This window comes from Moschus berezovskii, chromosome 12 (genome assembly GCF_049115385.1).
Source record: "Moschus berezovskii isolate FMDL1 chromosome 12, NW_MosBer_1.0, whole genome shotgun sequence".
NCBI classification, from domain to species: domain Eukaryota; kingdom Metazoa; phylum Chordata; class Mammalia; order Artiodactyla; family Moschidae; genus Moschus; species Moschus berezovskii.
The window spans coordinates 27,152,094-27,179,347 of record NC_142471.1 but is presented as its reverse complement, the minus strand read 5'-3'; the positions used below and the strand labels follow the sequence as shown (position 1 = coordinate 27,179,347).

At 45.7% G+C, this 27,254-nt stretch overlaps 1 protein-coding gene across 3 annotated transcripts in view; it reads left to right on the top strand.

Moving 5' to 3' along the window:
• The window catches only part of LRRC20 (leucine rich repeat containing 20), a 74,397-nt gene that overhangs the window by 17,336 nt on the left and 29,807 nt on the right, over window positions 1–27,254 (top strand). For all 3 annotated transcript variants that reach the window (XM_088841941.1, XM_055425548.2, XM_055425549.2), the window contains exon 3: window positions 22,982–23,131. In XM_088841941.1, coding sequence (XP_088698067.1) covers window positions 22,982–23,131 — 150 coding nt within the window. The remainder of the gene's footprint in view (window positions 1–22,981; window positions 23,132–27,254) is intronic.

Here is a 27,254-nt window from a genome sequence, read left to right as displayed (position 1 = left end):
TAGAATAATCACATCTTTGCCACTGACAGGATGGTTCTTACCATGAGTTCAAATCCTAAACAGATATTAGCTCATTCTTTTCTTCATTCCCTGAAAGGGTATTTGAACCCCCATTTTATAAAGGGGGATCCCACAACAAAGCTTCCTGGTGGTGAGGGGTATGGTTAGGTCCAGAAGTGTTTGCCCAACTCTGTGCTGGGCCCAAGGGGTTGTCAGCAGGCGGACACATGCTCCTCCAGTCAAGTTCACTGCTCACGGATCCTGAAGGCAAGTCTGCTAATGTTTACCAGTTGGGAGAAGATGGTCTGACTTAAGCACTCAGGCAGTGTCCTGAGGCTTGAGGTGAGGAGGCTGGGGCACCCTTCCTGGAGGAGGTGGGGCTAGGCTGGCAGGAGGATCTTTGGAGGCAGAGAGGAGAGGGAAGGGCATTCTAGACTGTGGAATGGCATGAGCTGTGTCTGGCGACGAGTGAAGTCAAGGACTGGCAGGTGGGTGGTTGTGGTGGGGTTGGAACTGGCCACCGGCACCAGTGTTTGGCAGGGTCAGATGCTGTGCACAGGGCAGCAATTGCTGCCACTTCCTGAGTCTGTTTGGTTGTCTAGCTGTGACCTCAGGAAGCCCACTTACTGCTCCGAGAAAGCATTCCTTCCAGGGTAGGATTCTGTATTATTTCAAGCCTGAGAGATTGTTTGAGGAGGAGAAAAGGCATTGGTAAAGTCTGATCAGTCATTAACTGCTGCTGTGCCATGCCCAGGGCACTGCCTTTGTTGGGTAAGTGCAGTCTCCCTCGCTGTTAGCTGCGGCCCTCTTGTCCTCTGCCCTGCTCAGAAGCCAGCTCCAAGCTGAGTCATCCGGCATCTCATCACCCCTGGAGATGTCCAAACGCACACGTCAGCTCTTGCCCTGTAGCCAGCAGCTTCAGCTATAGTAAGAGTACTGTCAGATCTCCTCTGCCAGTAATGCAGATCAGGGAAATATATTCTGGGACGTGCACTGACTCTTCCTGTGGGCTAGGCAATGTGTTGGACAGTGGGGGTGTTGAGGAGGCTGGGAGGGGAAAGGACACTGCCCCTGCCTGCAAGGAACAGTGTTAACCTCCCTTTAAACATGTACATGTGATGTTCATGGTTTTGACCATGTCACAGGGCCAGCTGTACACTCAGTCATAGGTGGAGTAATGTGACTGACTCTCAAGTCAGGCTGCCTTGGTTTGAAGACTGGCTCAGCCACTCATTAGCTGTGTGACCTCGGACAAGTTACTTGATCTCTCTGATCAAGTTAAGTCTGATCTAAGTCTCAGTTTTCTTATCTCTGAAAGGTCCTTGCTTTCTAGAGTTGTGAAAATGAAAATTGTGTAATGCACAGGAATGTTTAGAAGGGTGGTTGGCGTATGCTCAGTGCTGTAAGAGTATAAACTGTGATTATTATTACTTAACATCTTTCTTTTTTGGGGAGGGTGAAGTAGAAAAGGATAGCTTTATTGCTTTGCCAGGATTAACAGTTTTCTTTAAATAAATTTAGCGTATATATTAATTTAAAAAGAACTTAAGTCATTACTATAAATGAAAAGTCAACATAATTTTTCATTAATAGTTGATAATCATAAAAACAAATATTAAAACGCAGCACTGTTAGGAAATCTTAGGTTAGGCTTGAGTCTGCTCCCTCACTAAAGAGGAGGTAAAGCAAGAACTTCCAGTAGTCATGTATGGATGTGAGAGTTGGACCATAAAGAAGGCTGAACACCAAGAATTAATGCTTTCAAATTGTGATGCTGGAGAAGACTTTTGAGAGTCCCTTGAACTGCAAGGAGATCAAACCAGTCAATCCTAAAGGAAATCAACCCTGAATATTCATTGGAAGGACTGATGCTGAAGCTGAAACTCCAATACTTTGGCTACCTGATGTGAAGAGCTGACTCATTTGAAAAGACCCTGATGCTAGAAAAGATTGAGGGCAGGAGGAGATTGGGTCGACAGAGGATGAGATGGTTGGATGGCATCACTGACTCAGTGGACATGAGTTTGAGCAAACTCCGGGAGATAATGAAGGACAGAGAGGCCTGGTGGGCTGCAGTCCATGGGGTTGCAGAGTCAGACATGGCTTAGCGACTGAACAACAAAAGCAAGGCCTGGAGGACTGAGAAATTGAAATCGGACTTTCTCACTATGTGTCTGATTGTTATTTGCACAGTGATCACCATCCACGTTCCTCTCAATGTGTGGTCTGAGGACCAGCAGCATCAGCATCCGTGGGGGGCTTGTTAGAGATGCATATCCTTAGGCCTCATCCCAGACCTCCTGACTCAGAACCAGCATCCTGGCAAGATCTCCAGGTGACCCATGGGCACATTACAACTTGAGAAGTCTGTTCTTTTGTTCCCAGATTTGCACATTCCCACCCTTGGAGAGAGATGGGCTGAGTTCATTCTCTGTATTTTACACAAAAGGACATTAAACTCCAAGAGTGGCCTGCCCAGGGTCATTTGATGAGTTAAGAGCAATAGCAGATCAGAATCCAGTTCTCCAGACTCACTCTCCTGGGCGACGTCCTTGAGAGGAAGCCAAGCTCCACTCCATCGTTACTTACTGTGTGACCTTGAGTGCATTCTTAACCTCTCTGGGCCTTAGTTTCCTTACCTGCAAAAGGGGGCTGACAGTACTGCCCTTCCTCAGAGGTTGTTGTCAGGATCAAACGAGGTGGTGCTCAGTCAGTGTTGCCTGCTGTGGTTTTTGTAGAAGACCTCAGGGCCTGCCTCTCCAAAGTCTGACTCAGCACTTGCCCTCCACTCAGCCTGGCTGTGATCGCTTCAGAGCTGTTGGTGGCCACGCTGTTGGCATCAGTGTGCCCCCTGTTTCTATCCCCTGCTGCTCTGCATGTTAGCGATGAGTCACTGATTGAAGAAAATAATTTAATATCTCGATTCAGTGACTGGGCATCACTTGTTTGTATTCTGTGTGGTATTAACTTTTGGTTTTAATTAAATACAGGATTTGTTTTTAAGTGATTAGCTGGCTTGACAGGAAGTAACAGGAATCGTTTTGGCACGTCCCAGATTCCACAGTAACACACACAGTTGTCTCTTTGCTGTGAGGTTTTTGGAATAAGTGACTGCCAGGGCCCTTCTTCCTCCTTCAAGGAACAACAGAGCTGAAGCATTTCCTGGTAATGAATTCTCACATCAAAACAATGTCTTTGCAGCCTTGTAACAGCATCTCTTGTTTACTGAGTACACACTGCCTGCCATGCTGTGCTTGGCCCCTTGTGGACATTTTCTTTCATGTTTATAACAACCCTGTTGGTTAGTTAGATCATCTTGTCCTCACTTTTTTTTTAAGTTGAAGAATAATTCACATATCACAAAATTCACCATTTTAAAGTGTAACATTCTGTGGCTTTTAGTATATTCACAGGTTGTATAACCATCGCCTTGATCAGTTTTGGAACATACTCATCACCCAGAAAGGAACCCTGTTTCGCTAAGCAATTACTCCAGATTTCTCACATCTCCCTCAGCCCCTGGCAACCCCCAGTCTCCTTTTGTCTCTGTAGATTTGCTTATCTGAGACGTTTTATGTAAAGAGAGTCATCCAGTATATGGCCTCTTGTGATTGGTTTCCTTCATTAACATAATTTTTTTGAGGTTCATCCATTTTTTTTTTCTGGCTGTGCTGGGTCTCATTGCTATGGGCAGGCTTTTCTCTAGTTGGGACGAGCCGGGACTACTCTTGGCTGCGGTGCTTGGGCTTCTCATTGAAGTGGCTTCTCTTGTTGCAGAGCACAGGCTCTAGGTTTGCGGGCTTCGGTAGCTCCAGCACATAGGCTTGGTGGTTGTGGCTTGTGGGCGCTAGAGTCTCAGTGGTTGTGGCACACAGGCCTAGTTGCTCCGTGGCATGTGGAATCTTCCCGGACCAAGGAATGAACTCTTGTCCCCTGCATTGGCAGGCAGATTCTTACCCACTGAGCCACCAGGAAAGTCCCGAGATTCATCCTGTTGTATCGGTATGTCCTTCCTTTTTAAGGCCAAGTGATATTCCAGTGTATGGAGCTACCACCTTTAGGCTTATCTATTCATTGCATGTCTATTCAAAGCTTCTACAGCTAGTTAGCTCTGTCAATGCTGTGTGCAGATAACAGGATACAGCCTAATTGTGTGCAGTGGTCCGTTGCTGCCAGTCCTTGATGACTTGTTTCACCTGCTCTCTGCATCCCGCACCTCCCAGCTTTAGAGACCAAACGGCATTTCAGAGGCTGGCAGCCCTTTGCTTCTTATGCCGGGATGCCAGCTTCTAACCCCAGCCCCTGAATACATACGGAGGTGCTGGGGTTTGATCTTCTGGAAGGAGTGCTGAGTCTTCCCAGCAGGCCCATGTCTAAGTTTTCATTTTCATGTTTCAGGAAAATCTGTTTTCTTTATCAGTTCAGCAATGTTGAATGAATGAAAAATGTTGATATATATTTGAGCTACTTCTACTTTTTTGAGCTACTTCTGCTATTGCAAATGATGCTGCTGTGAACATGCATGTAGAGGATTTTGTGTGAATTTTTGTTGCCACTTTATGGAAGGGGAAACTGAGGCTGGGGGTAAGTGACTTCCCTGAGACCCCATAGCATGAAAGCCTCGGCCCAAAGAAAGCCTTAGTTTGGATCTGGAGGAAGAGGGAGCTCTCAGGCACCTCTTCCTTCTTCACCTCTCTAGCTGTTCTTGTGTGGTTGGAGCATCTCCCAACTGTTGGGTGTGATGGCCACTGCCTAGGGGCCAGAAGCTCAGCTTTTTTTTTGGGAGGCAGACAATCTGAAGTCCCATCATGTCCCAGAGAGGCTGGGACTCCAGCAGGAGGTCGAGGAGAAAGCCCCTCTGAGCTCCAGAGCCTCACGTGTGCCGTGTTTGTGGTTGGGCTGTCGACTGTGCTCTGCGGTAGCCCTTCTGGGCTTGGCCCTTCAGGATTTTACCCCATTCCCCTCGTCCCCATCAAGAGAGATCTCCGCCAACCCAGCCTCCTTAGCCTGTCCCCCATGGGTAGCTGGATGTTAGGGATGTTACTTTCTTTCAACTGAGGATAGTTGTAAGAAGTAATGTTGTAAAAATATCACACAATACAGAGACCTGTAAAGTGCATAGAAGAAACGACAAGCCCATGGTCATGTTCAGGTTCAGTGGGCTCCCCCTGTCCCCAGAAGGTGCTTTGCACCTTACCCCTTTCCTGAGTACCTTTCTGCCCTTCTCTGTCTAACTCCCTGCCAAGGCCCAATATAACTGCTATTGAAGTGGAATTTTCTGGGCTTCTGCGATTACTCAGTGAGCTCTCCTGTGACCTTTCCTTTCCAGGTGGCATGAAACAGATGGGGAAAGGCCAGGAAAAGGCTGCTCTAGGGGCTGGCAATTAAACACCAGCAAAATCCCTGAAAATGCCTAAAGTCTCTGGAGAAGGGGGTTTGCCAGGAGGCAGTTGTCCAGGGCTCCTTTTTGTCTTAAACCTTCTACAGCTAGTTAGCTCTGTCAATGCTGTGTGCAGATAACAGGATACAGCCTAATTGTGTGCAGTGGTCCGTTGCTGCCAGTCCTTGATGACTTGTTTCACCTGCTCTCTGCATTCCGCACCTCCCAGCATTAGAGACCAAATGGCGTTTCAGAAGCTGGCAGCCCTTTGCTTCTTATGCCAGGATGCCAGCTTCTAACCCCAGCCCCTGAATACATACGGAGGTGCTGGAGTTTGATCTTCTGGAAGGAGTGCTGAGTCTTCCCAGCAGGCCCACGTCTAAGTTTTCATTTTCATGTTTCAGAAAAATCTGTTTTCTTTACCAGTTCAGTTCAGTCGCTCAGTCATGTCTGACTCTTTGCAACTTTTTGGACTGCAGCATGCCACGCCTCCCTGTCCATCACCAACTCCTGGAGCCTACTCAAACTCATGTCCATTGAGTCAGTGATGCCATCCAACCATTTCATGCTCTGTCATCCCCTTCTCCTCCTGTCTTCAATCTTTCCCAGCATCAGGGTCTTTTCCAGGGAGTCAGTTCTTCGCATCAGGTGGCCAAAGTACTGGAGTTTCAGCTTCAACATCAGTCCTTCCAATGAATATTCAGGACTGATCTCCTTTAGGATTGACTGGTTGGATCTCCTTGCAGTCCAAGGGACTCTCAAGAGTCTTCTCCAACACCACCGTTCAAAAGCGTCAGTTCTTTGGCGCTCAGCTTTCTTTATAGCTCAACTCTCACATCCATACATGACTACTGGAAAAACCATAGCTTTGACTAGATGGACCTTTGTTGGCAAAGTAACATCTCTACTTTTTAATACGGTTTTCTCTATACCAGCCTCCTGAATGAGAGTCTCCTCCCACCGAGGGCCCCTGGTTTGAGTTCCTCACATCATCCCATGCGTTGTTCTGCTAAACTGAGCTCTCTCAGGGTAGACTGCCTGGGGTCACAATGCAGCTCTTCTGTTTAGCCCCTGTTTCTACAATGATGCCTGGAGGAGGAAATGACAACCCACTCCACTATTCTTGCTTGGAGAATCCCATGGGCAGAGCATCCTGGCAGGTTACAGTCCATGGGGTTACAAAGAGTCGGACATGACTGGGCGACTAACACACACTCTACAATGATGAAATGAGAATGAACTTAATAATATTCTTCATGGGGTTGTTGTGGAGATTAAAGTGGACAAATCGTGTCAGCTATTTAAAGTCTCAAGCATACAGGTGCGCCACATAAGGGTAAGCTATTATTATATTACCTTTGGGTTTTATTTTTTTGGCCATACCATGAGGCCTGTGGAATCTTAGTTCCCTGACCAGGGTTTGTGCCCATGCCTCCTGCCATGGGAGTGCAGAGTTTTCTGGACCACCAGGGAAATCCCTGTGTTACCTTTTTTAGGACTATCTTCTGACCGTGGTAGGAGAGAGGGTGGTATGGTATACTCTGATGTGATGTGGTATTGTGGAAAGACCATGGGCTTTTGGAGTTGGGTTTCTTGGTTCAAATCCCAGCTCTCTACTCATGGGCCTGGGTAACTTGAACCTCAGATCCCCCTGTTATAGTACATGTTCCAGCATGTTCTAAGGCATGGACAATTCTGGAACACTCAGCTGCAGCTTGCAGCCTCTCCTCTTTGACAGCAGCACTGGCCAAAGGTCTTTGTTCAGTAGACTCATAGAATCACAGAATGTCCAGCCTGGTCGAGACTCCCCAGATCCCATGGTCTAAACCCTCAGTTACAGAAGAGAAAACAAGGCCCCTGGAGAAGTCTTTTCCCTGAGACCCCGTGGCTAATAGCAGGGAGGCTGGGACAAGAATGTGGGCCTCCTGAGCCCAGCCAGCTGCTCCTGCACCAGAGGTCACCTATGCCTCTGTCAGAGTCAGCAACATGAACAAGCAAGAGAGAAGGATGAAGAGACAGTGTCTCTGTCTTAAAATCCCCCAATCTGATGAGAAGCGGGAGGCACCCAGGGCAAAATAACGTCCCCCATGTGAGCAAACTTAAAGCCCCTGCATAGGCACAGACCAGGCAGCACTTAGGGAATGTGAGTTGCTTTCATTGTCACCTTCATCACCATCCATCAGGGCCAGGAAACAACAGCTGGGGGAAGCCCAGTCTCTGTAAGCCAGGGTGATTCTCAAACTCAAGTTGGAGAGCTTGTTAAAACACAGATGGGGCTTCCCTGTGTGGCTCAGTGGTAAAGAATCTACCTACCAATTCAGGAAACATAGGTTTGATCCCATATCTGGGAAGATCCCACATGTCACTGAGCAGCTAAGCTCGTGCCCTGCACCTGTTGAGCCCGTGCTCTAGAACCTGGGAACCGCAATTACTGAAGCCTGTGCTCTGCCGCAAGAGAAGCCACCTCAGTGAGCAGCTGGCACACTGCCAGGGGAGAGTAGCCCCCAACCAAAAATAAATAAAGGACGCGGGAGACGCCCGGCTCCGGCGGCGCAGACGCGGGAGACGCCCGGCTCCGGCGGCGCAGACGCGGGAGACGCCCGGCTCCGGCGGCGCAGACGCGGGAGACGCCCGGCTCCGGCGGCGCAGACGCGGGAGACGCCCGGCTCCGGCGGCGCAGACGCGGGAGACGCCCGGCTCCGGCGGCGCAGACGCGGGAGACGCCCGGCTCCGGCGGCGCAGACGCGGGAGACGCCCGGCTCCGGCGGCGCAGACGCGGGAGACGCCCGGCTCCGGCGGCGCAGACGCGGGAGACGCCCGGCTCCGGCGCAACCGACCACGTGCAGAATCGTGGCTGAGATGAGCTACCCCGCGCCCAGGGTTAGGGCGGTGGCCGAGAGGAGCTGTACCACATTCAGGAGGTGGTGGCTGCTTGGGCACCGGAGGGCCGAGAGGAGCTGATCCACATTCAAAGCAGGAGGCGCGGCCTTGAGGAGATACCCCTCATCCAAGGTAAGGTACAGCGGCTGCGCCTTGCTGGAGCAGCTGGGAAGAGATACTCCACTACCAAGTGGAATATAAGAATCCAGTGTTCTGGGGAGGAAGGAACAAGATGGCAGAGGGATAAGATGGCAAGACCACTTTCTCCCCCACAAATTCATCAAAAGAACATTTGAACGCGGAGTAAAGTCCACAAAACAACTTCTGAATACTGGCAGAGGACATCAGGCTCCCAGAAAAGCAGCCCATTGTCTTCTAAAGGAGAGAGAAGAAATCCAGCTCCACCCACCAGAACACCGACACATGCTTCCCTAACCAGGGAACCTGGACAAGTCACCCGTCCAACCCCACACACAGCGAAGAAACTAGGTAATAAAGAGAACTCCACGAACTGCAAGAAGAGGGAAAGGCCACCCCAAGCAAAACAATATAAGCAAGATGAAGAGGCAGAGAAATACCCAGCAAGTAAAGGAACAAGATAATTGCCCACCAACACAAACAAAAGAAGAAGATATAGGGAATTTACCTGATAAAGAATTTCAAATTTTGATGGTGAAAATGATTCAAAATCTTGAAAGCAAAATGGAGTTACAGATAAATAACCTGGAGAAAAGGATTGAGAAGATGGAAGAAAGATTTAATAAGGACTTAGAAGAAATAAAAAAGAGTCAATATACAATGAATAATGCAATAGATGAGATCAGAAACACTCTGGAGGGAACAAACAGTAGAATAACAGAGGCAGAAGACAGGATAAGCGAACTAGAAGATAGAATTGTAGAAATAAATGAAACAGAGAGGAAAAAAGAAAAACGAATTAAAAGAAATGAGGACAATATTAGAGACCTCTGGGACAATGTTAAACATTCCAACATTCGAATCATAGGAGTCCCAGAAGAAGAAGACAAAAAGAAACACCATGAGAGAATACTTGAGGAGATAATAGTTGAAAACTTCCCTAAAATGGGGAAAGAAATAATCATCCAAGTCCAAGAAACCCAGAGAGTCCCCAATAGGATAAACCCAAGGCAAAATACTCCAAGACACATATTAATCAAATTAACAAAGATCAAACACAAAGAACAAATATTAAAAGCAGCTAGGGAAAAGCAGCAAATAACACATAAGGGGATTCCCATAAGGATAACAGCTGATCTTTCAACAGAAACTCTTCAGGCCAGAAGGCAGTGGCAAGACATACTTAAAGTGATGAAAGAAAATACCCTACAGCCCAGATTACTATACCCAGCAAGGATCTCATTCAAATATGAAGGAGAAATCAAAAGCTTTACAGACAAGCAAAAGCTGAGGGAATTCAGCATCACCAAACCAGCTCTCCAACAAATGCTAAAGGATCTTCTATAGACAGGAAACACAGAAAGAGTGTATAAACTTGAACCCAAAGCAATAAAGAAAATGGCTACGGGATCGTACTTATCAATAATTACCTTAAACGTAAATGGGTTGAAATTTTCAAAAAGGCTAGGAAACAATTCTCATAGCCATCAATAGTTCAGTGTTGAGTTCATGAATAGTTTTTAAAGTTTGGGACAAACTGTAGTATTTGCTATTTGAAGTACTATTTGTAATTGGCATATTACGATGTAACATTGGTCTTCATTTCCAACTTAAAACGCCTAAAAATGCCTAACAGGTTTTTAGATTTGTGAATTTTAGTTGAAATGTATTTTATGATGTTACTAAACCTGCAGAAATATTGAAATATTTCAGAGAACTTATTCACTGTACATTTAATTTATTTTATTTATAAAAGTTATGAACTGTAGAAAGTTTTACTTGTTGGGTCAAATGCTTGTTGCTTCAAATGCTTGTTGCATTTGAAGTGCTAGTTACAAGAAAATCAAATACCTTCAATGTATAAATGCTATTAAGTTTTTAAAGGACTCTGGAGTATAAGTAAGTTTGTTTAAAGAAATTTAGTCTGTTCAACTTGAAAAAAATAAATAAATAAAATTGGAAAAAAAAATAAAAGAAGGCAAAAAAAAAAAAACCAAAAATAAATAAACCGCCAGTAGATGATCAGTGATAACAATAATAATAGTAAATAAACATCTTAAAACACACACATACACAGATGGCTAGGCCCTGCCCGGAGCGCTTCTGATTCTGTAGGTCTGGCATGGGGACTGAGAAGGTGCATTTACAATGGATTCTGGGGAGATGCTGTGGTCCAGGGGCCCCACTTTGAGAACCACTGCATTGAACTAGTCCTTGCTACTGAGGGTGGTCCTTGGACCTGCTTGGTAGAGATACAGGATCTCAGGTCCCAACACAGACCTCACCATCAGAAGCCTTATCCTAATAGGAACCCTGGGCAAGCTTTTAACACAGTAAAGTTTGAGAAGGAATGGTGTAGTGCAGAGTTCTCTACCCTGGCTGTGTGTTAGGATCACCAGGGGAGCTTGAGAACCCCTGATCCCCAAGCCCCAGCTGACACTGTTTAAGTTAAAATCTCTGCAAATGAGACTAAGGTATCGAGAGTCTGTAAAGCTCCCCAGGTGACTGGCTCAGTGTGTCACCAAGTCTGACAACCACCAGCTAGATTTCACAATGGCAGCCATGAGGGGTCTCAGAGTTGATCAGCTCCAACCTCGGCATTTACCTAAGACACACACCAAGGGCATAAGAACCAAAGGGTCTTGCCTGAGGTCCCAGAGCCAATTTAGTGACACATCCAGGCACTGGATAATTCTTTCACCAGCTCTTTCAACTCTAAGCCTCCTTAATATAGCTCCATGGTAACTGAAATATACCAGTGTCCATTGCAATCCATTGTAAATCCTGTAAGATCTGTCTGCTCATTGGAGCTCAAAATCTCTTGTTTCAGAGCAGCTGACCATCCTAAGTAACAGTTACATATCCTCGGGAGGCTGTGTACATAGCAGTGCACTAGCTCAGGGCCGGCTATGCCACTTACTAACCAAGGCTGCAGGCGTGTGTCTCAGATTCTTCTTCTGAAAACGGAGATGGTGATAACAGTTCCCATCTCATGGAGCTGTTGTGAGGACTGAGTTAATATGGGACATGGGGCAGGGGAAGGGGAGAGTGGGACAAATTGGGAGATTGGGACTGACGTGTATACCCTACCATGTGTAAAATAACTAGTGGGAAGCTGCTGTATAGCACAGGGAGCTCATCATCGGTGCTCTGTGATGACCTAGGGGGTAGGATGGGGCTGGGGAGGGAGGTCCATGAGGCAGGGGATGCAGGTATACATACAGCTGATTCAGATCACTGTACAGCAGAGACTAACAACTTTATAAAGCAATTATACGCCAATAAAAATAATCATAAAAAGTAAAATGAGATGAAATACTGAAAAAAATGAGTAGATAGAAACAACAACCCCTCCCCCAAACAGTTAATATAATACCACTTAACCATAAAAGAAGATGAAATTTTGCCATTTGCAACATGGATGGTCTTGGAGAGTATTATGCTTTGTGAAATAAGTCAGAGAAAGACATGCTTTTGTATGATACTGCTTATATGTGGAATCCGAAAAAAAATCAATAAAATAAACTAATGAATATATGGGCTTCCCTGATAGCTCAGTTGGTAGAGAATCCGCCTGTAATGCAGGAGACCTGGGTTTGATCCCTAGGTTGGAAAGATCCCCTGGAGAAGGGAAAGGTTACCCACTCCAGTATTCTGGCCTGGAGAATTCCATGGACTGTATAGTCCGGGGTCGCAGAGTCAGACATGACTGAGCAACTTTCACTTTCTTTTTTTCAATGAATATAACACCACCAAATAAACCAGACTCACAGATACAGAGAACAGACTAGTGGCTACTAGTGGAGAATGGGAAGCTGGGAAGGAAAAGATTGGGGTAGTGAATTAAGAGGTACAAACTGCTATGGATGAAATAAATAAGCTACAAGGATATATTGTATAGCACGGGGAATATAGCCAATACTTTATAAATACAGATAGAATATAACCTTTAAAAATTGTGAATCACTATGTTGTACACTTGAAACATAAAATATTGTACATCAACTAAAACTCAATAAAAAATAAAAAAATTTAAAGGTAGTATGACAATGCTAAGTGGCTTGCATGTAGGAAGCCCTTTATGAATGTTAATTATTGTTTAATTAAGTGAATGACCTGGAATAAATCATGCAACCTTGAACAATCCAGTCTTTTAACTTCTCTGTGACTCAGTTTCTTCCTCTGTTAAATGGGGGTAAGAATAGAGCTGACCTTACAGAGTATTTGTGAGGAGTAAATGAGATTGTAGGTCTGAGGCCCCGAGAAGTTTCGGACATACAGCTGGTGTCAATGAGTGGTGGCTGTGGTCATGTGTTACAGACTGAAAGCCTGCAAAGGAGTCAGTTCTGGCTTTGGCAGGGTCTGAGCTGGGCCAGTCCTGACTCTGAAGGGAGCATTGAAAACCATGGGGATTGAGGTTTCTGGCTGTTTTGCCTGGAGAAAAGCTTATCATGTTCTTCATCCTCATGTATATAAAGCATTGTCACTTGGGGGCAGATAGCTATATGTAATCCAAGAAGGCAGAAGGACCGCTAGGTAGTGGCAGGGTAACAGTTACCATACGGTTCATGAAAGAAGTCTCTAACAGTTAAAACCATTCTGTGAAAGGGAGGTGAGTGCCCCATCATCAGAGGCATTCAAGAAGAACCCTGTGCCCTCTTGTGGAGACAGTAAGAGAATTTCAGGTCTGAGGTGGGAGGCTGCGTTACGCAGTATTCCCCAAGTTTGCTTATTGGTAACTGTCACCTAGGAATATTTGTTAAAAAACAAATTCCTTGCTGCCATTCTAGACCCACTGAGACAGAATCTCAAGGGGAGGTTCCTCGGACCCACCTCTCCAAGTGGGAAGTTTGGAAAACATGGGTTAAATGACCTTCAACCTTCTTATCCTGAAAAAATGATTCTAGGAAAAAAGACTTTGTGAAAAGAGGTATTTTGTGAAAAAAGATATCCTGGGTGGGACTGATCACATTGGTGGCAGTTTTCCTTCTACAGCCTGGGGAGTCTTGTTTCTTGATCGGGCTGAGGAGCCCATGCTCCTGCCGGCCTGAGTCCCCGACACTTCCTCCTCAGGCCCTGTGACTGGTTAAACTCTCTGCTCCCACCACAGGGTTCTGTCACCAGGCCCACCCTCTCAGCAGGGACTGAGCTGGGTCAGTTCTGAGTTTCTAAGGAACAATACAAGCTTGACTCAGCCCTCCTGATTTCCCACACAATGTTCTGTGTACTGCTAGGATTTTGCTTGTTTTGCCTACCAGTTACTTTTCACCAGGCATTTGTTAGAATTTACAGGATAACCTTTAATGAAGGACCCACGCATTTTGAATTAAAAAGGTTCTTTAGTAACACGAAACGCTATCCTAATTAGAGATTTGGAGACATGCAGTTTGACTTTCTTGCTATGATAGTTATAATTATGAGGATAATTATGCCTTGTGTTTATTATAGTGCCTGCCGCCTAAAGGTCTCTGTTCTCGACTATAATTCAGGTGTCAGTGACAAGGGCACGGAGAAAAGCCACACTTGAATCCAGCTGCCATTCAGATGTTGATGGAGGACCCCATTGTTAGTATTCCCAAGTATTCCTGATGGGGTCTGTGGGATTGTATGCACCACTAAGGAGCCTGAAATGTTTTCAAGACTGGAACCTTCCTACCTCGTGAGCTCTGGGAGGTTACAGGAGGAGGCAGGGCTCAAAGGTCGAGCCCCATAGGAATGAAGGTCTTTGCTCATGCCACGGCTCACGCTGGGTTGCCTTCCCCCCTCTCTCATCTGTCAGCGTGCAGCTGAATTTAGGGTGACCAGCTGTCATCTGGGATTAAGGAGGGGTCCACCAGGCTGTCAGGTTTTCAGTACTAAAATTGGGAACATCCTGGGCAAACTAAGACAAGTTGATCACCTTACAGGAATCTTTGCATTCCAGTTCTTTGTACTCCACATCATCTCCCTGAAATGACCTTGGACAGTTCTGCTATCACCACAGACCTCATTTTCCACCTGTGAGGGTAACTTAGGGTTGTTATGGGAATGTAACGAGTTAATACGTAAAAAGGGCCTACTACTGTGGCTGGCATATAGTTAGGACAAGTAGCTCCACTTGTTTTCTTTTGGTTGAATGAGACCTTTGAGATCACCTGGCCCCCATCTGGCTCAGGAGTCCTCTCAGTGGTCACCCTGCCTGCTCTCCCCATAATGTTGCACGCACTTCCTCACCTGGAGCCTTTGCCTTATGACTGCTGAACTAGCCCCCATCCTGTCAGCTCTGAGCACTCACAGAGAATGGGACTCTTGGTGACCTCCTGTGCCGCCTGGAGGACAGCTCGCCTGTCTCCAGCCTGGGTCTTTCCCCTGGTCCTCCTCCCTTAGTGAGACTTGGCCCCCAGCTATATCCTGGCTGTGTTTTCTGGAAGTCATGCTGTGTGCCCCTGTGAACACTGAACTTGACTCAACCCAGGGGCTTGTCTCTACCTCACACAGGCATCGTAGGTATAAAGGGTGCCCATCCTCTGAATTAGACCTGGAGAAGAAGTTCCTGAGGACCGAAGGCTCAGGAAGAAGGCTGCGAGACCTCTATCCTTGGATTGTGGGTGCTAAACTGGAAAGGCCTATAGGAGTTTGTAGCCAAGGCCCTGGTTTCCCACTGAGCTGCTCAGCAGGGACTCCCCTTTCTCTGGCCTACAAGCAGACACCCGGGCACACTCTTGACTCAGCAGGGCAGGCTAGCAAAATGGTTAGGACCCCTGGCTGCCTGATCAAGCTGCATAGAAATCTTATACTACTTTTAGCTGAATGACCTTGGGCAAGTCACTTGTAGTTTCCTCATGTGTACAGAGAGGATAGGTCTGCCAGCCTAGCTTATATGAAATAGTGAGCGCTACTATTTATGGTTAATATTCCCACCCCCAGGAAATGGATATGAGGTGTTTTGCACCTGCACAGATGGCAAGGTGACCGGGCAAGGCTGCGACTTGCTCCCACATGTCTGGGTACCTGGATCTCCATACTCTTATCCCAGTGACCATGGAGAGCTGTGCCCGAGATCACAGGCCTCTCCTCCCCACAGGGATGGGACTTCATGGGCCGTGTAAGTGGCTGGTAACATGGCCTGGAGAGGGTATTTGCATCACATCCCAGCAGGGCTCTTTGCAGGTATCCTTGGGGGCCTTTACCATCAAAGGCAACTAGACTGTTCTGAGCAGGAGCATCGTGGTGCACCCTCCTACTTGTGCACCAAAGAATGGAGGGAAACAGAGTCCCCAAGAACAAAATAATCACAGGGAAGCCGCAGGGCACACTGCGGAATGGTGCCTGGCCCATAGTAGGGCCTGGATAGCTACTTGCAGAGGATAAATGAAAGCAGCAGGTGTGGATGCATCTAGGCCCTCAGCACCCCTCAGGTGCCAGCCATATGCTTCTGTGATTATTTGTGGGCAAGGGAAGCTGCGGAGTCCACGTGTTGCTTGCACTGGGGAGTGGCAGAGCAGGGTGGTGTATGGTGGGTTGGCATGTGGACAGCCCAGGTGGGAGGAATGCGGCTATGGGTTGGGCGTTTCATCTTCTTGGGAAGACAGCTGCTTGGAGCATTCTTGGGAATAAGTTGAGTGGCGTTGTGGCTTTTCTGCCTTCATTGAGAACACTTTCTGTCCCCACTTAAAGCAGGGTGCTGTGTATGTTTCTTCGAGTAGTACTCAAGTCCTGAAAGCTCCATCTCATAACTTCTACTTCAGTCCAGGACAGAGGCTACTGTCTTTTTTTCATGGGTCTACCTTCTCTGTTTCTCAGATTTTTAAAGAGCTGGCTGGCTTCAGTTTATCCTTGAATATGCCAGGCTATTTTTTCCAAAAAGAGTTACTTTTATGATGCATTTGTTTTTCAATTTTAAAGGTAGAGTATCACTGTATATACTGAAAATATTTTTATGCAAATAAAAAGTGGTACTTATTTTATACAAAATAAATATCAGGACTATAAATAGTAATAAATTGCTCTAATCCTTTATAATAACTATTTAACATTCTGCTTATTTTTTCTTTGAGCCTTCTTTCCCAGGCATGTATACTTTTGTACATAATTGATGTTACTGTGTGCATTAATTTTTATATTCTGTTTTTAAAAAAACACCTAAATGCTGTACCTTGAACTATTAAACAAGAAAAACAATGCACAGATGTAGGTGATAACATTATTTAGGGAGCTCTACTAACACCTGGTGAGAGTGTGAGGCATGGGGAATGCCAGAACTCCAAGCAGAAAAACAGCCAAACACCCAAGCTGTTGATATTTTATGTGATATGATATTTTATGTCCTTGATATTCCATCAAGGACATAAAAATGGTTAATTAATCATAAAAGATAACCAGTCTTGTTATGACAGCAAAGGATATAATTTCCACTGATCATATTAGCAAATATTTTTTGATGGTCCTCTTATTTGTTGGCCAGGATATATGTAAATTGATATAAATATTCTGGAAAGAAGTTTGACAGCACATATCAGGGGCTATATATTTGTTTACTAATTAATTATATTTTCTCGCTGGTGAATATCTATCATTTGGTGGATTAATTTTTTAAATTGAGTTATAGTGAGTATTTAAAATAATCAAGATAACAACTTATTCTTTTTTTAGATCCTTTATCACAATCTGCTGCTTGCCTTATCATCTTTTAAGCATCCAGGTGTGTTATATTTTTTTATAGTTAGACTTGTTGATCTGTTTCTTTGTAGTTCTTTATTGCTTCTATGTTGAAAGAGTCACTCTCAACTAAGGGGCTGTATAAATGTTAAAGTCTGTTTACTTCTGATATTTTGGTTTGATTTAAAAAAATATTTAAAATGTAATTCTATCTAGAGTTTTATTGTCTTAGATTAAGAGTCTCTCTCTCTTATTTTCCCAGAATTGTTCATTGGCTATGCTGACATCAGTTATTAACCCTTTTCTTCCCTAATTTATTTGTGAGGCCTCATTTAGCACTTATTAAATTATGACAGAGATCAAATTGCCAACATCCACTGGATCATCAAAAAAGCAAGAGAGTTCCAGAAAAACATCTATTTCTGCTTTATTGACTATGCCAAAGTCTTTGATTGTGTAGATCACAATAGACTGTGGAAAATTCTGAAAGAGATGGGAATACCAGACCACCTGACCTGACTCTTGAGAAACCTATATGCAGGTCAGGAAGCAACAGTTAGAACTGGACATGGAACAACAGACTGATTCCAAATCCAGCAAGGAGTATATCAAGGCTGTATATTGTCACCCTGCTTATTTAACTTATATGCAGAGTACATCATGAGAAACACTGGGCTGGATGAAGCACAAGCTAGAATCAAGATTCCTGGGAGAAATATCAATAACCTCAGATATGCAGATGACACCACACTTATGGCAGAAAGTAAAGAACTAAAGAGTCTCTTGATGAAAGTGAAAGAGGAGAGTGGAAAAGTTGGCTTAAAGCTCAACATTCAGAAAACTAAGATCATGGCATCTAGTCCCATCACTTCATGGAAAATAGATGGGGAAACAGTGGCTGACTTTTTGAGGGGGCTCCAAAATCACTGCAGATGGTGACTGCAGCCATGAAATTAAAAGATGCTTACTCCTTGGAAGGAAAGTTATGGCCAACCTTGACAGCATATTAAAAAGCAGAGACATTACTTTGCCAACAAAGGCCTGTCTAGTCAAGGCTATGGTTTTTCCAGTGGTCATGTATGGATGTGAGAATTGGACTATAAAGAAAGCTGAGCACTGAAGAATTCATGCTTTTGAACTGTGGTGTTGGAGAAGACTCTTGAGTGTCGCTTGGACTGCAAGGAGATCCAACCAGTCCATCCTAAAGGAGATCAGTCCTGGGTGTTCATTGGAAGGACTGATGTTGAAGTTGAAACTCCAATACTTTGGCCACCTGATGTGAAGAACTGACTCATTTGAAAAGACCCTGATGCTGGGAAAGATTGAGGGCAGGAAGAGAAGGGGACGATAGAGGATGAGATGGTTGGATGGCATCATTGACTCAATGGACATGGGTTTGGGTGGACTCCGGGAGTTGGTGATGGACAGGGAGGCCTGGCGTGCTGTGGTCCATGGGGTCGCAAAGAGTCAGACACAACTAAGCAACTGAACTAAACTGAACTGAAATTAGGGGCTGTATTTTCTGGATTGTAGATTTTCTTTGTATGATCTCTTTTCCTATTACCCTCTATTTTAATCCCTGCAGCCTTATTAAATTGTTTATCTCCCTACTTTCTTCTCTTTTAGAGAGTCTTGCTTGCTTATTCCCTAGTTGAGATTTAAAACCATTTCATTAAGTTAAAAAAAAAAACTTTTTGGGATTTGCGTCAGAATTGCATTAAACAATCTATAATTTAACTCCTTAAAAAAATCACCATTATTACAGTATTTTGACTTGTTGCCAATCATTGTTACATATCTTCAATGTACAAACCTATTTTTTAAAATGTATTTGTGAACTTTCCTACTTTTCTTAATATTGGTCAAATGCATTTTCCATTATGATTAGCTCTATATTTTGTTTTACTATTTAGATTTTTTAATTTTTCTGTATTTTTGAGCTCTATATTTTATATTATATTGCTGTTTGGAATAGAATCCTTAAAACTATATTTATTGTAGGCATATAGGGATAGTATTGAACTTTGCATGTTTAGTTTGATTAGCCACTTTCCTGAGATCTTTTTAATTTGTGTACCTTGTCAGATGACTGCTTTGTTGAGGTTATGCAGTCATTTCATATACACATAATCATCATTTTATCTGTTTCTGATGTTTATGCTTTCTATTTCTTTGGCCAGAATGTCTATGACCATATTTAGGGATACTGATGATGGAAAGCATCCTTATTTTGCTCTTTGTTTTAAAGGGAAAACTTCTGACACTTTCATTGTTGTTCCCAGCAGGTCTGAGATCCACTGATTTTATCCACAGGAGCTATTATGATTTATAACCACAACAAGAAACCTTTCTAGACCTTTGAGCATCTGGCACAAAGCACTAGGGGGCTCATTGTTTGGAAAGGTTTGCTTTTTCTAGAATCATCAACTTGCCCCAAATTTTGAGCCTGCAGGGCTGATCCAGTCCTCAATCTCTTTTTATTGGATGTCTGACCTCCGGGCATTCATTCTTCCCTGTAAGACTTTGCACTCTCTTCTGCAAACCCCATCTCGCTGATCTAAGAGCAGGTTCCTGTGGACAGCAGCCGGGCTGAGATCACCTAGCATAGCCCTGGACCAGAGAAAACAGTAAAGACACTTTTTTTTTTTATTGAGCCTCGGGGCTTGCAGGATCTTAGTTCTTTGACCAGGGATCAAACCTGGGCCCCCTGCAGTGGAAGTGCAGAGTCCCAACCACTGGACTGCCAGGGGAGTCCCTAAAGACAATTAATGGGATGTCCTACCTCTCTGGTTCCTCAGTCTTTTGGATTTTTGCCCTTTCCCCCATTTGTCCCCTTTCTTTCCTCAGACCAGCTCAGTGAGGTCACCAGTAACTCTGTCCTGCCCGCTGAGCCTGGTCCACCTCTGCTGGTAATGTTCTCTGGAGGTCTTCCTACTCCACTGGGAAAGTAGATGCAAAAGGAGATTAGTACAGTACTGGGTGAAGAGGTCTCTTTCACACCATATAAGACTCAAGGACTGGAGCTTAGGGTTGTCAGGGAAGGCTTCGTGGAGGAGATGACATTTGAGCTGCTATTAGAGTCAGAGTAGATGTTCTGTGAGGCAGCTAAGGGTGAAGGGCTTCAGTTTTGATTATTTCTATAGACTTTGCATTATTGCTGCTGTTCAAAATAGGATCTTTTTCTTTCTTCTTTTCTCCTTCCCTCCCTCCTTCCCTTCCTTTCTTCCTGTCTTCTCTTTAGCATACTTTAAAATAAGAATTAAGAATATTTTTTTATTGGAGTATAGTTGATTTATAATGTTGTGTTAGTTTCTGCTGTACTGCGAAGTGAGTTGGTTAAGCAGGAACATATATTCACTCTTTTTTAGATTCTTCCCCCATATAAGCCCTTACAGAGGACTGAGTAGAATTCCCTATGCTATTCAGTAGGTCCTTATTAATTATCTGTTTTACATATAGTAGTGTGTATATGTCAGTCCCAATCTCAATTTATCCCTCTTCTCCATGCCCCTCACCCCATAACCATAAGATTGTTTTCTATATCTGTGACTCTATTTCTGTTTTGCAAATAAGTTTATTTGTACCATTTTTTTAGATTCCACATATAAGTGATATCATACTCTTACATAACTGAGGAAGATTTGTTCTCTGTCTGACTTTCTTCACAGAATAGGATCTTTAAAAGCTGTATTTTATTGTTGGCATATAGGAATATTATTGAATTTTGTGTATTAATTTTGGAACAAGCTTCAAAGGCTTAGAGTCCTGGGGAAGCCTGGCCTCTTGAGGGAAAAGACCACAGTTTGCTGAGAGATGGATCACTGCTGTCTGAGTCAGTGAGTGCTCCTGGCAGGGGCAATCACCAGTAATGCGGGCTTCCAGAAGGACTTCTAAAAGAGGTGGGATGGGACCTGGCCTTGAAGCATGGAGATGTGTGGGTAGGATGTAAAGGGGAGGGCAAAGTGGAAGGTGAATAGGGAAACAACATTTGTAGTAGCCCCAGTATTTACTGGCTAGGCACTTGGTTAGTATATTGAGTACTTTATTAAAATATAATTTTATTTATTTTTGGCTGTGCTGGGTCTTCATTGCTTCAAAGGCTTTTCTGTAGTTGCGGTGAGTGGGGTCTGCTCTCCAGCTGCAGTGAACAGGCCTCTTTGGGGGGCTTCTCTTGTTGCTGAGCACAGGCTCCAGGGTGCACCAGCTTCAGTAGTCGTGGCATGTGGGCTCAGTAGTTACAGCTCCCGGGCTCTAGAGTACAGTCTCGAGTTGTGCTATGGGCTTAGTTGCTCTGTGACTGGTGAGATCTTCTCAGGTCAGGGATGGAACTTGTGTCTCCTGCTTTGGCAGGTAAATTCTTTACCACTGAGCCATCAGGAAAGCCCCACTGGGTACTTTTTATTATATTTACTTTTCCTGACAGCCTTACTAGGTAGACAATGATGCCCCCATTTTAAAGATGAGAAAACTGAGACTCAGCAAAGGTAAGTGACTTCGATGAGCTGGACAGCTAATTTCTGAGCCTCCATGCTTTCAACGTCTCTCTGCTGCCATGTATATGAAACAGCTTTATTGAGATATGATTCACATACCATATAGTCCACCCATGTAAGGCGTACAGTTCAGTGGTTTGAGTACATTCAGTGTGCAACAAACACCACATTCAACTGTAGAGCATTTGCGTTACCCCTGCAAAGCAACCCCTCACCCTTCAATACCCCCAGCCCTGGGTGACCAGTAATCTACATCCCATCTTTACATTTGCCTCTTCTGGAGCTTCCATGTAAATGGCCTCATACAGCATATTGTCCTTGGTGATTGGCTTCTTTCACTTACCACAGTGTTTTTAAGGCAACTGACTGATGGCTTAATGGTAAAGAATCTTCCTGCCAACCAGGAGATGTGCGTTCAACCCCTGGATCAGGAATATCCATGGAGAAGGAAATGGCAGCCCTCTCCAGTATTCTTGCCTGGGAAATCCCATGGACAGAGGAGCCTGGTGAGCTACAATCCATGTGGTCGCAAAGAGTCAGACATGACTTAGCGACTAAACAACAACAACATGTTGTAGTATATATTGGTATTTTATTCCTTTCTGTTGCCAAGCAAAATGAATATACCACATTTTATCTATTCATCTGTGGATGGACACTTGAGTTGTTTCCATTTTTTGGCTATTATGAGTAATACAGAGGATGAGATGGTTAGATAGTATCACTGAGTCAACAGACATGAGTTTTAGCACACTGTTAGTGAAGGCCAGGCAAGCCTGGTGTGATGCAGTCCCTGGGGCAACAAAGAGTCAGACTTGATTTAGCAACTGGACAACAACAACATGAGTAATGCTGCTGTGAATATGTGTACTGTTTTGTGTGGACACGTGGTTTCTTCTTTCCCAGATATACAGCCAGGAGTGGATTTGCTGGGTCATGTTCTAACTAGCTTTAACCATTCAAAGAATTACCAGACTATTCTTCAGAGGGGCTTCCCTGCTGCCTCTTGGACAGACCTATCTTCAGAGTGACAGGACAGGAAAGAAGGTCAAACCATAAGTCTGTGTGAATTGCCTCTTTTCAAAGAAGTAGACTGTTGTAAAGCACTCTTAAGACTGCGACTTCACTGTCGAGTCTGATGATCCCAAAGGCCATGTGGCCTGGTCATCAGTGTGCCGGCAGAGCTCTGCCTTCTGCATTTTGGCTAGCAGGCCGTGCTATTAGAGATCGTGCTAGAATCAGCCCTAAGTTCAGGGAGCTAGATGGGGCCAAGTGTGGTGAATGGTAATGAAGGCTCTTGGAGGAGAGAGGACAAGGTCTCGAGCCTGGCACAGGGAAGATGGGTGGGGGAGAAGGGAGGCAGTAGGAGAGACAGGGTCAGGGTCTTTGGGGTTGGGGGCAAGCCCGTGGTCAACTGTGGCTGCTAACTCTGGCCTTTGTCCTTTAACTGCAGACCTGGCCGAGTGCAAGCTGGTTTCCTTCCCCATCGGCATCTACAAGGTCCTGCGAAATGTCACTGACCAGATTCACCTCATCACGCTGGCCAACAACGAGCTCAAGTCCCTCACCAGCAAGTTCATGACCACGTTCTGTCAGCTTCGAGGTAGGCCGGAAGGGCATTCTGGCTCTTACCATGAAGGCTCCGACCCTTTCTGGGGACTGTCACCAGGGCTGGTTACCTGGTCAGCTAGTCTCAGGAAACAGTTCCCAAGGAGGGCCTTTAAGGGTGGACCCCTACCTCTAGCTGGCTGTGAATCAGACTGACTCATGGTCAAGGCCGTGAGTCCTGGAGTGATTCTTTTGTTTTGAATAGACCAGCAGGGTGTTTGGGGTCTTGCAGCTCTGGAGTAGTTTTTTTCTCGGTAGACTTGCTAACGAGCCCCCTTCTGCACCCCCCAATCTAGCACTGTTTTCCCATGTTGCTTTTTCAATTCAGGAGTGACATGTCAGGGATGTTGTTTTCTCTGCTGTGCACACGCAGAGCAAGTGGACTTGGGTGCTTGGCAGAGAGATGGGCAGGAGGCTGACAGGTGGGCGGTATAGATGCTCATGAAATTTCTCCTCCGGATGGAGGAGCAGGATGCAGTGGCCACTGCGTGTCCACTCCCCACTCCTTCATCCTTCTGCAAGTCCCTCATCCTTCTGTGGGAGTTCACTGCTGCTCAGCCCAGTGACCTGTGTGGTGGAGCTGCAGCCTGGGTGCTTGGTGTGTGTTTATGAAATAGTGGGCGGGAGGGAGAATTGGGGAGGGCACAGGAGAGGTGATTCCTGCCTTTTGGAATTCTCTATCTGATAGGGGCATGAAAGATGTCTTAGAATCTGTTTAGAGAAACCAGTATGTAAAATGCTGCTGAAGGAATCTGAGGGACCTCAACAGCCTATTTCCTGCAGCTTCCCAGAGGAGGTGTGGGCTCTGGTGGAGCCCAGAGAGGAGAGGGAAGCGTGAATTGGCAACCTGGGCCAGGGACAGGAAGCCTCTTGGACAGTGGCTCGGGAGATAGCTATAGGCGGGACCTGGGCTGGGTGCAGACACAAGGGCCAGGAGGAGGGATTGATCTGTGTGGTCGTTTCTGACTGAAGCTCACAAAACTCATTGCATTTGTGCCTAAAATGTTAAAGTGCTTATGATGGAGGGTGAGTCAAGGAATCCCAGGGCAAGACATGTTTCCCCAGGAGCATCTGTGGATGGTTTTCATCAGGACCATTTTACCATCCTTCCTTTTCTGGTGGCTGCTTCTTTACACAGGTGAGATGGGTCCTCCCAGCCAGTGGGGCCCTTGGACCAGCAGCTCTCAGCCTGGCTGAAATTAGAATCGATTTGCCTCCGCTTTCCCCCAAGACTCATTGAATCAGAATGTCTGGGTGTGGGTCTGGGTGTTCAGTTCAGTTCAATTCAGTCGCTCAGTCGTGTCCGACTCTCCGCGACCCCATGAATCACAGCACACCAGGCCTCCCTGTCCATCACCAACTCCCGGAGTTCACTCAAACTCATGTCCACAGAGTCGGTGATGCCATCCAGCCATCTCATTCTCTGTCGTCCCCTTCTCCTCCCGCCCCCAACCTTTCCCAGCATCAGAGTCTTTTCCAGTGAGTCAACTCTTCGCATGAGGTGGCCAAAGTATTGGAGTTTCAGCCTCAGCATCAGTCCTTCCAAAGAACACCCAGGATTGATCTCCTTTAGAATGGACTGGTTGGATCTCCTTGCAGTCCAAGGGACTCTCAAGAGTCTTCTCCAACACCACAGTTCAAAAGCATCAATTCTTCGGCGATCAGCTTTCTTCACAGTTGCATCTGTTAAAACCTAAATCAATCGTTCTAAAGTGCTGGCAGCCAAAATTGAGACCATAGTTTAGACCAATGCAAATGCCAAAGAGACTAGCATGTAAGTCATGAGTGATTCAGATTGGTAATGATAAGAAGGAGTGGTGGGGACTGTGGCCAGGTGGCACCTGCCCTGCTCAGCTTCTGCCAGACTTGCCATGGGATTGTTCCATTTTTTCTTCTTCTATTTTTTGGCCACGTTGTGCAGCATGTGGAAACTTAGCTCCCCAACTGGGAGCTCCCCAACCTGTGCCCCCTGCAGTGAAAGTGTGGAGTCTTAACCACTGGACCATCAGGAAATTCCCTGGGATTGTTCTGATTATTTTATTCAATTGAAGCTAGAAAGATGGATCTTTATGTGAAATTTATCCATTTTTACTTTAATGTGGAAGCCAATAAAACACATTTTGCAAGTTAGACTTAGCCTGTCTAACTTGGGCCACCAGTTGAGAGAATCTCCCATAAAATATTAGAGCTGTTTCTGCCATCTCGTCTCACAGTGGAAAAGGAAGGTCAGGGAAAGAAGTGATGTGTCCAGGGTCTTCTAACAGGACACTCAGGTCACCCACCCTGCAGCCAGGGACTGCCTTTCCAGACCACCTGCATTAGTTAGCTCAGGGGCCTCCTGGAGAGGACTTGACATTTGGCAGCACCTTGTGGAATGAATGAGCAGGCCCTCTCCAGGGGACACGGCAGCAAGTGCCAGAGAAATACACTTAGGGTCCCTATATTTGTGCCTCTGTTGTGAAAATATACTTATTATGAAATGCTTCCATCAATCAGTCGTGAAAATATACTTATCATGATACCCTTCCATCAGAGGTCTGTAGAAGGATGCTGTTTGCCCTTCCTCCTGTGCTCTGATACTCCTGCCTCCCCCATACCACCTTGGATTACAAAGAGAAGGCCCCAGTGTGCTCAGTGTTGGGGAGAAAGCAGCCTGCTTACTCCCTACCTGTGCCTGTCAAGTGGTCTCCTGTGGGTACCCTGGACACTTCCTTTTGCTGGAGTCATGGCCCGTTTGAAGTTGGATGGTCTTTTTTTTTCACTTTTTGTATTTTTTAGCCACATCATGCAGCATGCAAGATCTTAGTTCCCCAGTCAGGGATCCAGCTTGTGCCCTGCCCCCCGCCCTGTGCAGTAGAAGTGCTAAGTCCTAACCACTGGGCAACCAGGGTCGTCTTTAGTGGTTACATCCCCTTGACATCTTTCACCCAACTTATAGTGGGACAAGATCTGAGATGGACAATGGCACAGATTGTTTCTGTCCAAAGGGCCAGTGGGCTCTGCCGAGAGTGGGTCCCTGTGTCTGGCTGTGGCTCCTCTGGCCCGTCTCCTCCTCCCATGCTCCCAACTCTCCACCCCGATGCAGGTCATTCAGGTCTTTTTATTGAGTGTCTCCTGAGTCTGCCAGGCCACAGGTGTCCAAGACACACCTGCAGAGATAGACAAAGACCATCCAAATAAGAACTAGCAGAGGCGTTTCATTCAGAGCTTGCTCTAGCCGAGGATTCAGCCACTGTCACTTGCATTTAGCAGGGAGTCAAAGGCAGACAGAGGAGTGGGAAGGCTTTATAGTGGATGAAAGGGAGAAGGCTTCAGGTGTGCCTGAAGGCAGGCTGGGAGCCCAGGGAAGCTGGAGGCAGGCAGGCCAGCTGGCTGCAGGGCGTCCTATGTGATTGCTTAGGATGTACTTCTGGCTGTCTCCAGTTGGTCCTAAGTGGGATATTGGGATAAACATTAGGGAAACTCAGTAATCAAGTTCTGGCCATTTGAGGCCAACTGTTACAGAGGATGTTATTTGGCTTCCTGGATAGTTGATGGAGATGGTAGTCTGACTGCCTACAAGTCTGACTTAACAGAAGGCTAGCTTTACTAACGGGATGATTTCCCGGACAGGATACTGCAGGTTGTGGGTCAGATCTATTTTTATACTTGGTCTGGCCATTGTCTGTGTGTATATTCAGTCTCACAGCCTGCTTTTCAGCTCAATTCACTGGCTTCTCCTGAGCACCTGTTCTGGGCCTGGCAAGGGTATGAACAAGTGACTAATAACACTGGACCCAAATTCACTGGGCACTTAGCGCCCCCAGCTCCACACTGAGGGTTTTACATGTCTCATCTCATTTCACTGTCATCGTGTTGCAGGAAGGGGGACCCCTTCCAGGGCCTGAAACTGGGCTCTTGTGTAACCCTCGGAAGTGACTTGTCTGAGGAGACACATGTGCTGACAAAGCAAGAGGTTTTATTGGGAAAGGGCGCCCGGGCAGAGAGCAGGAGGGTAAGGGAACCCAGGAGGACAGCTCTGCCACATGGCTGCAGTCTCGGGTTTTATGGTGATGGGATTAGTTTCCGGGTTGTCTTTAGCCAATCATTCTGACTCAGAGTCCTTCCTGGTGGTGCAC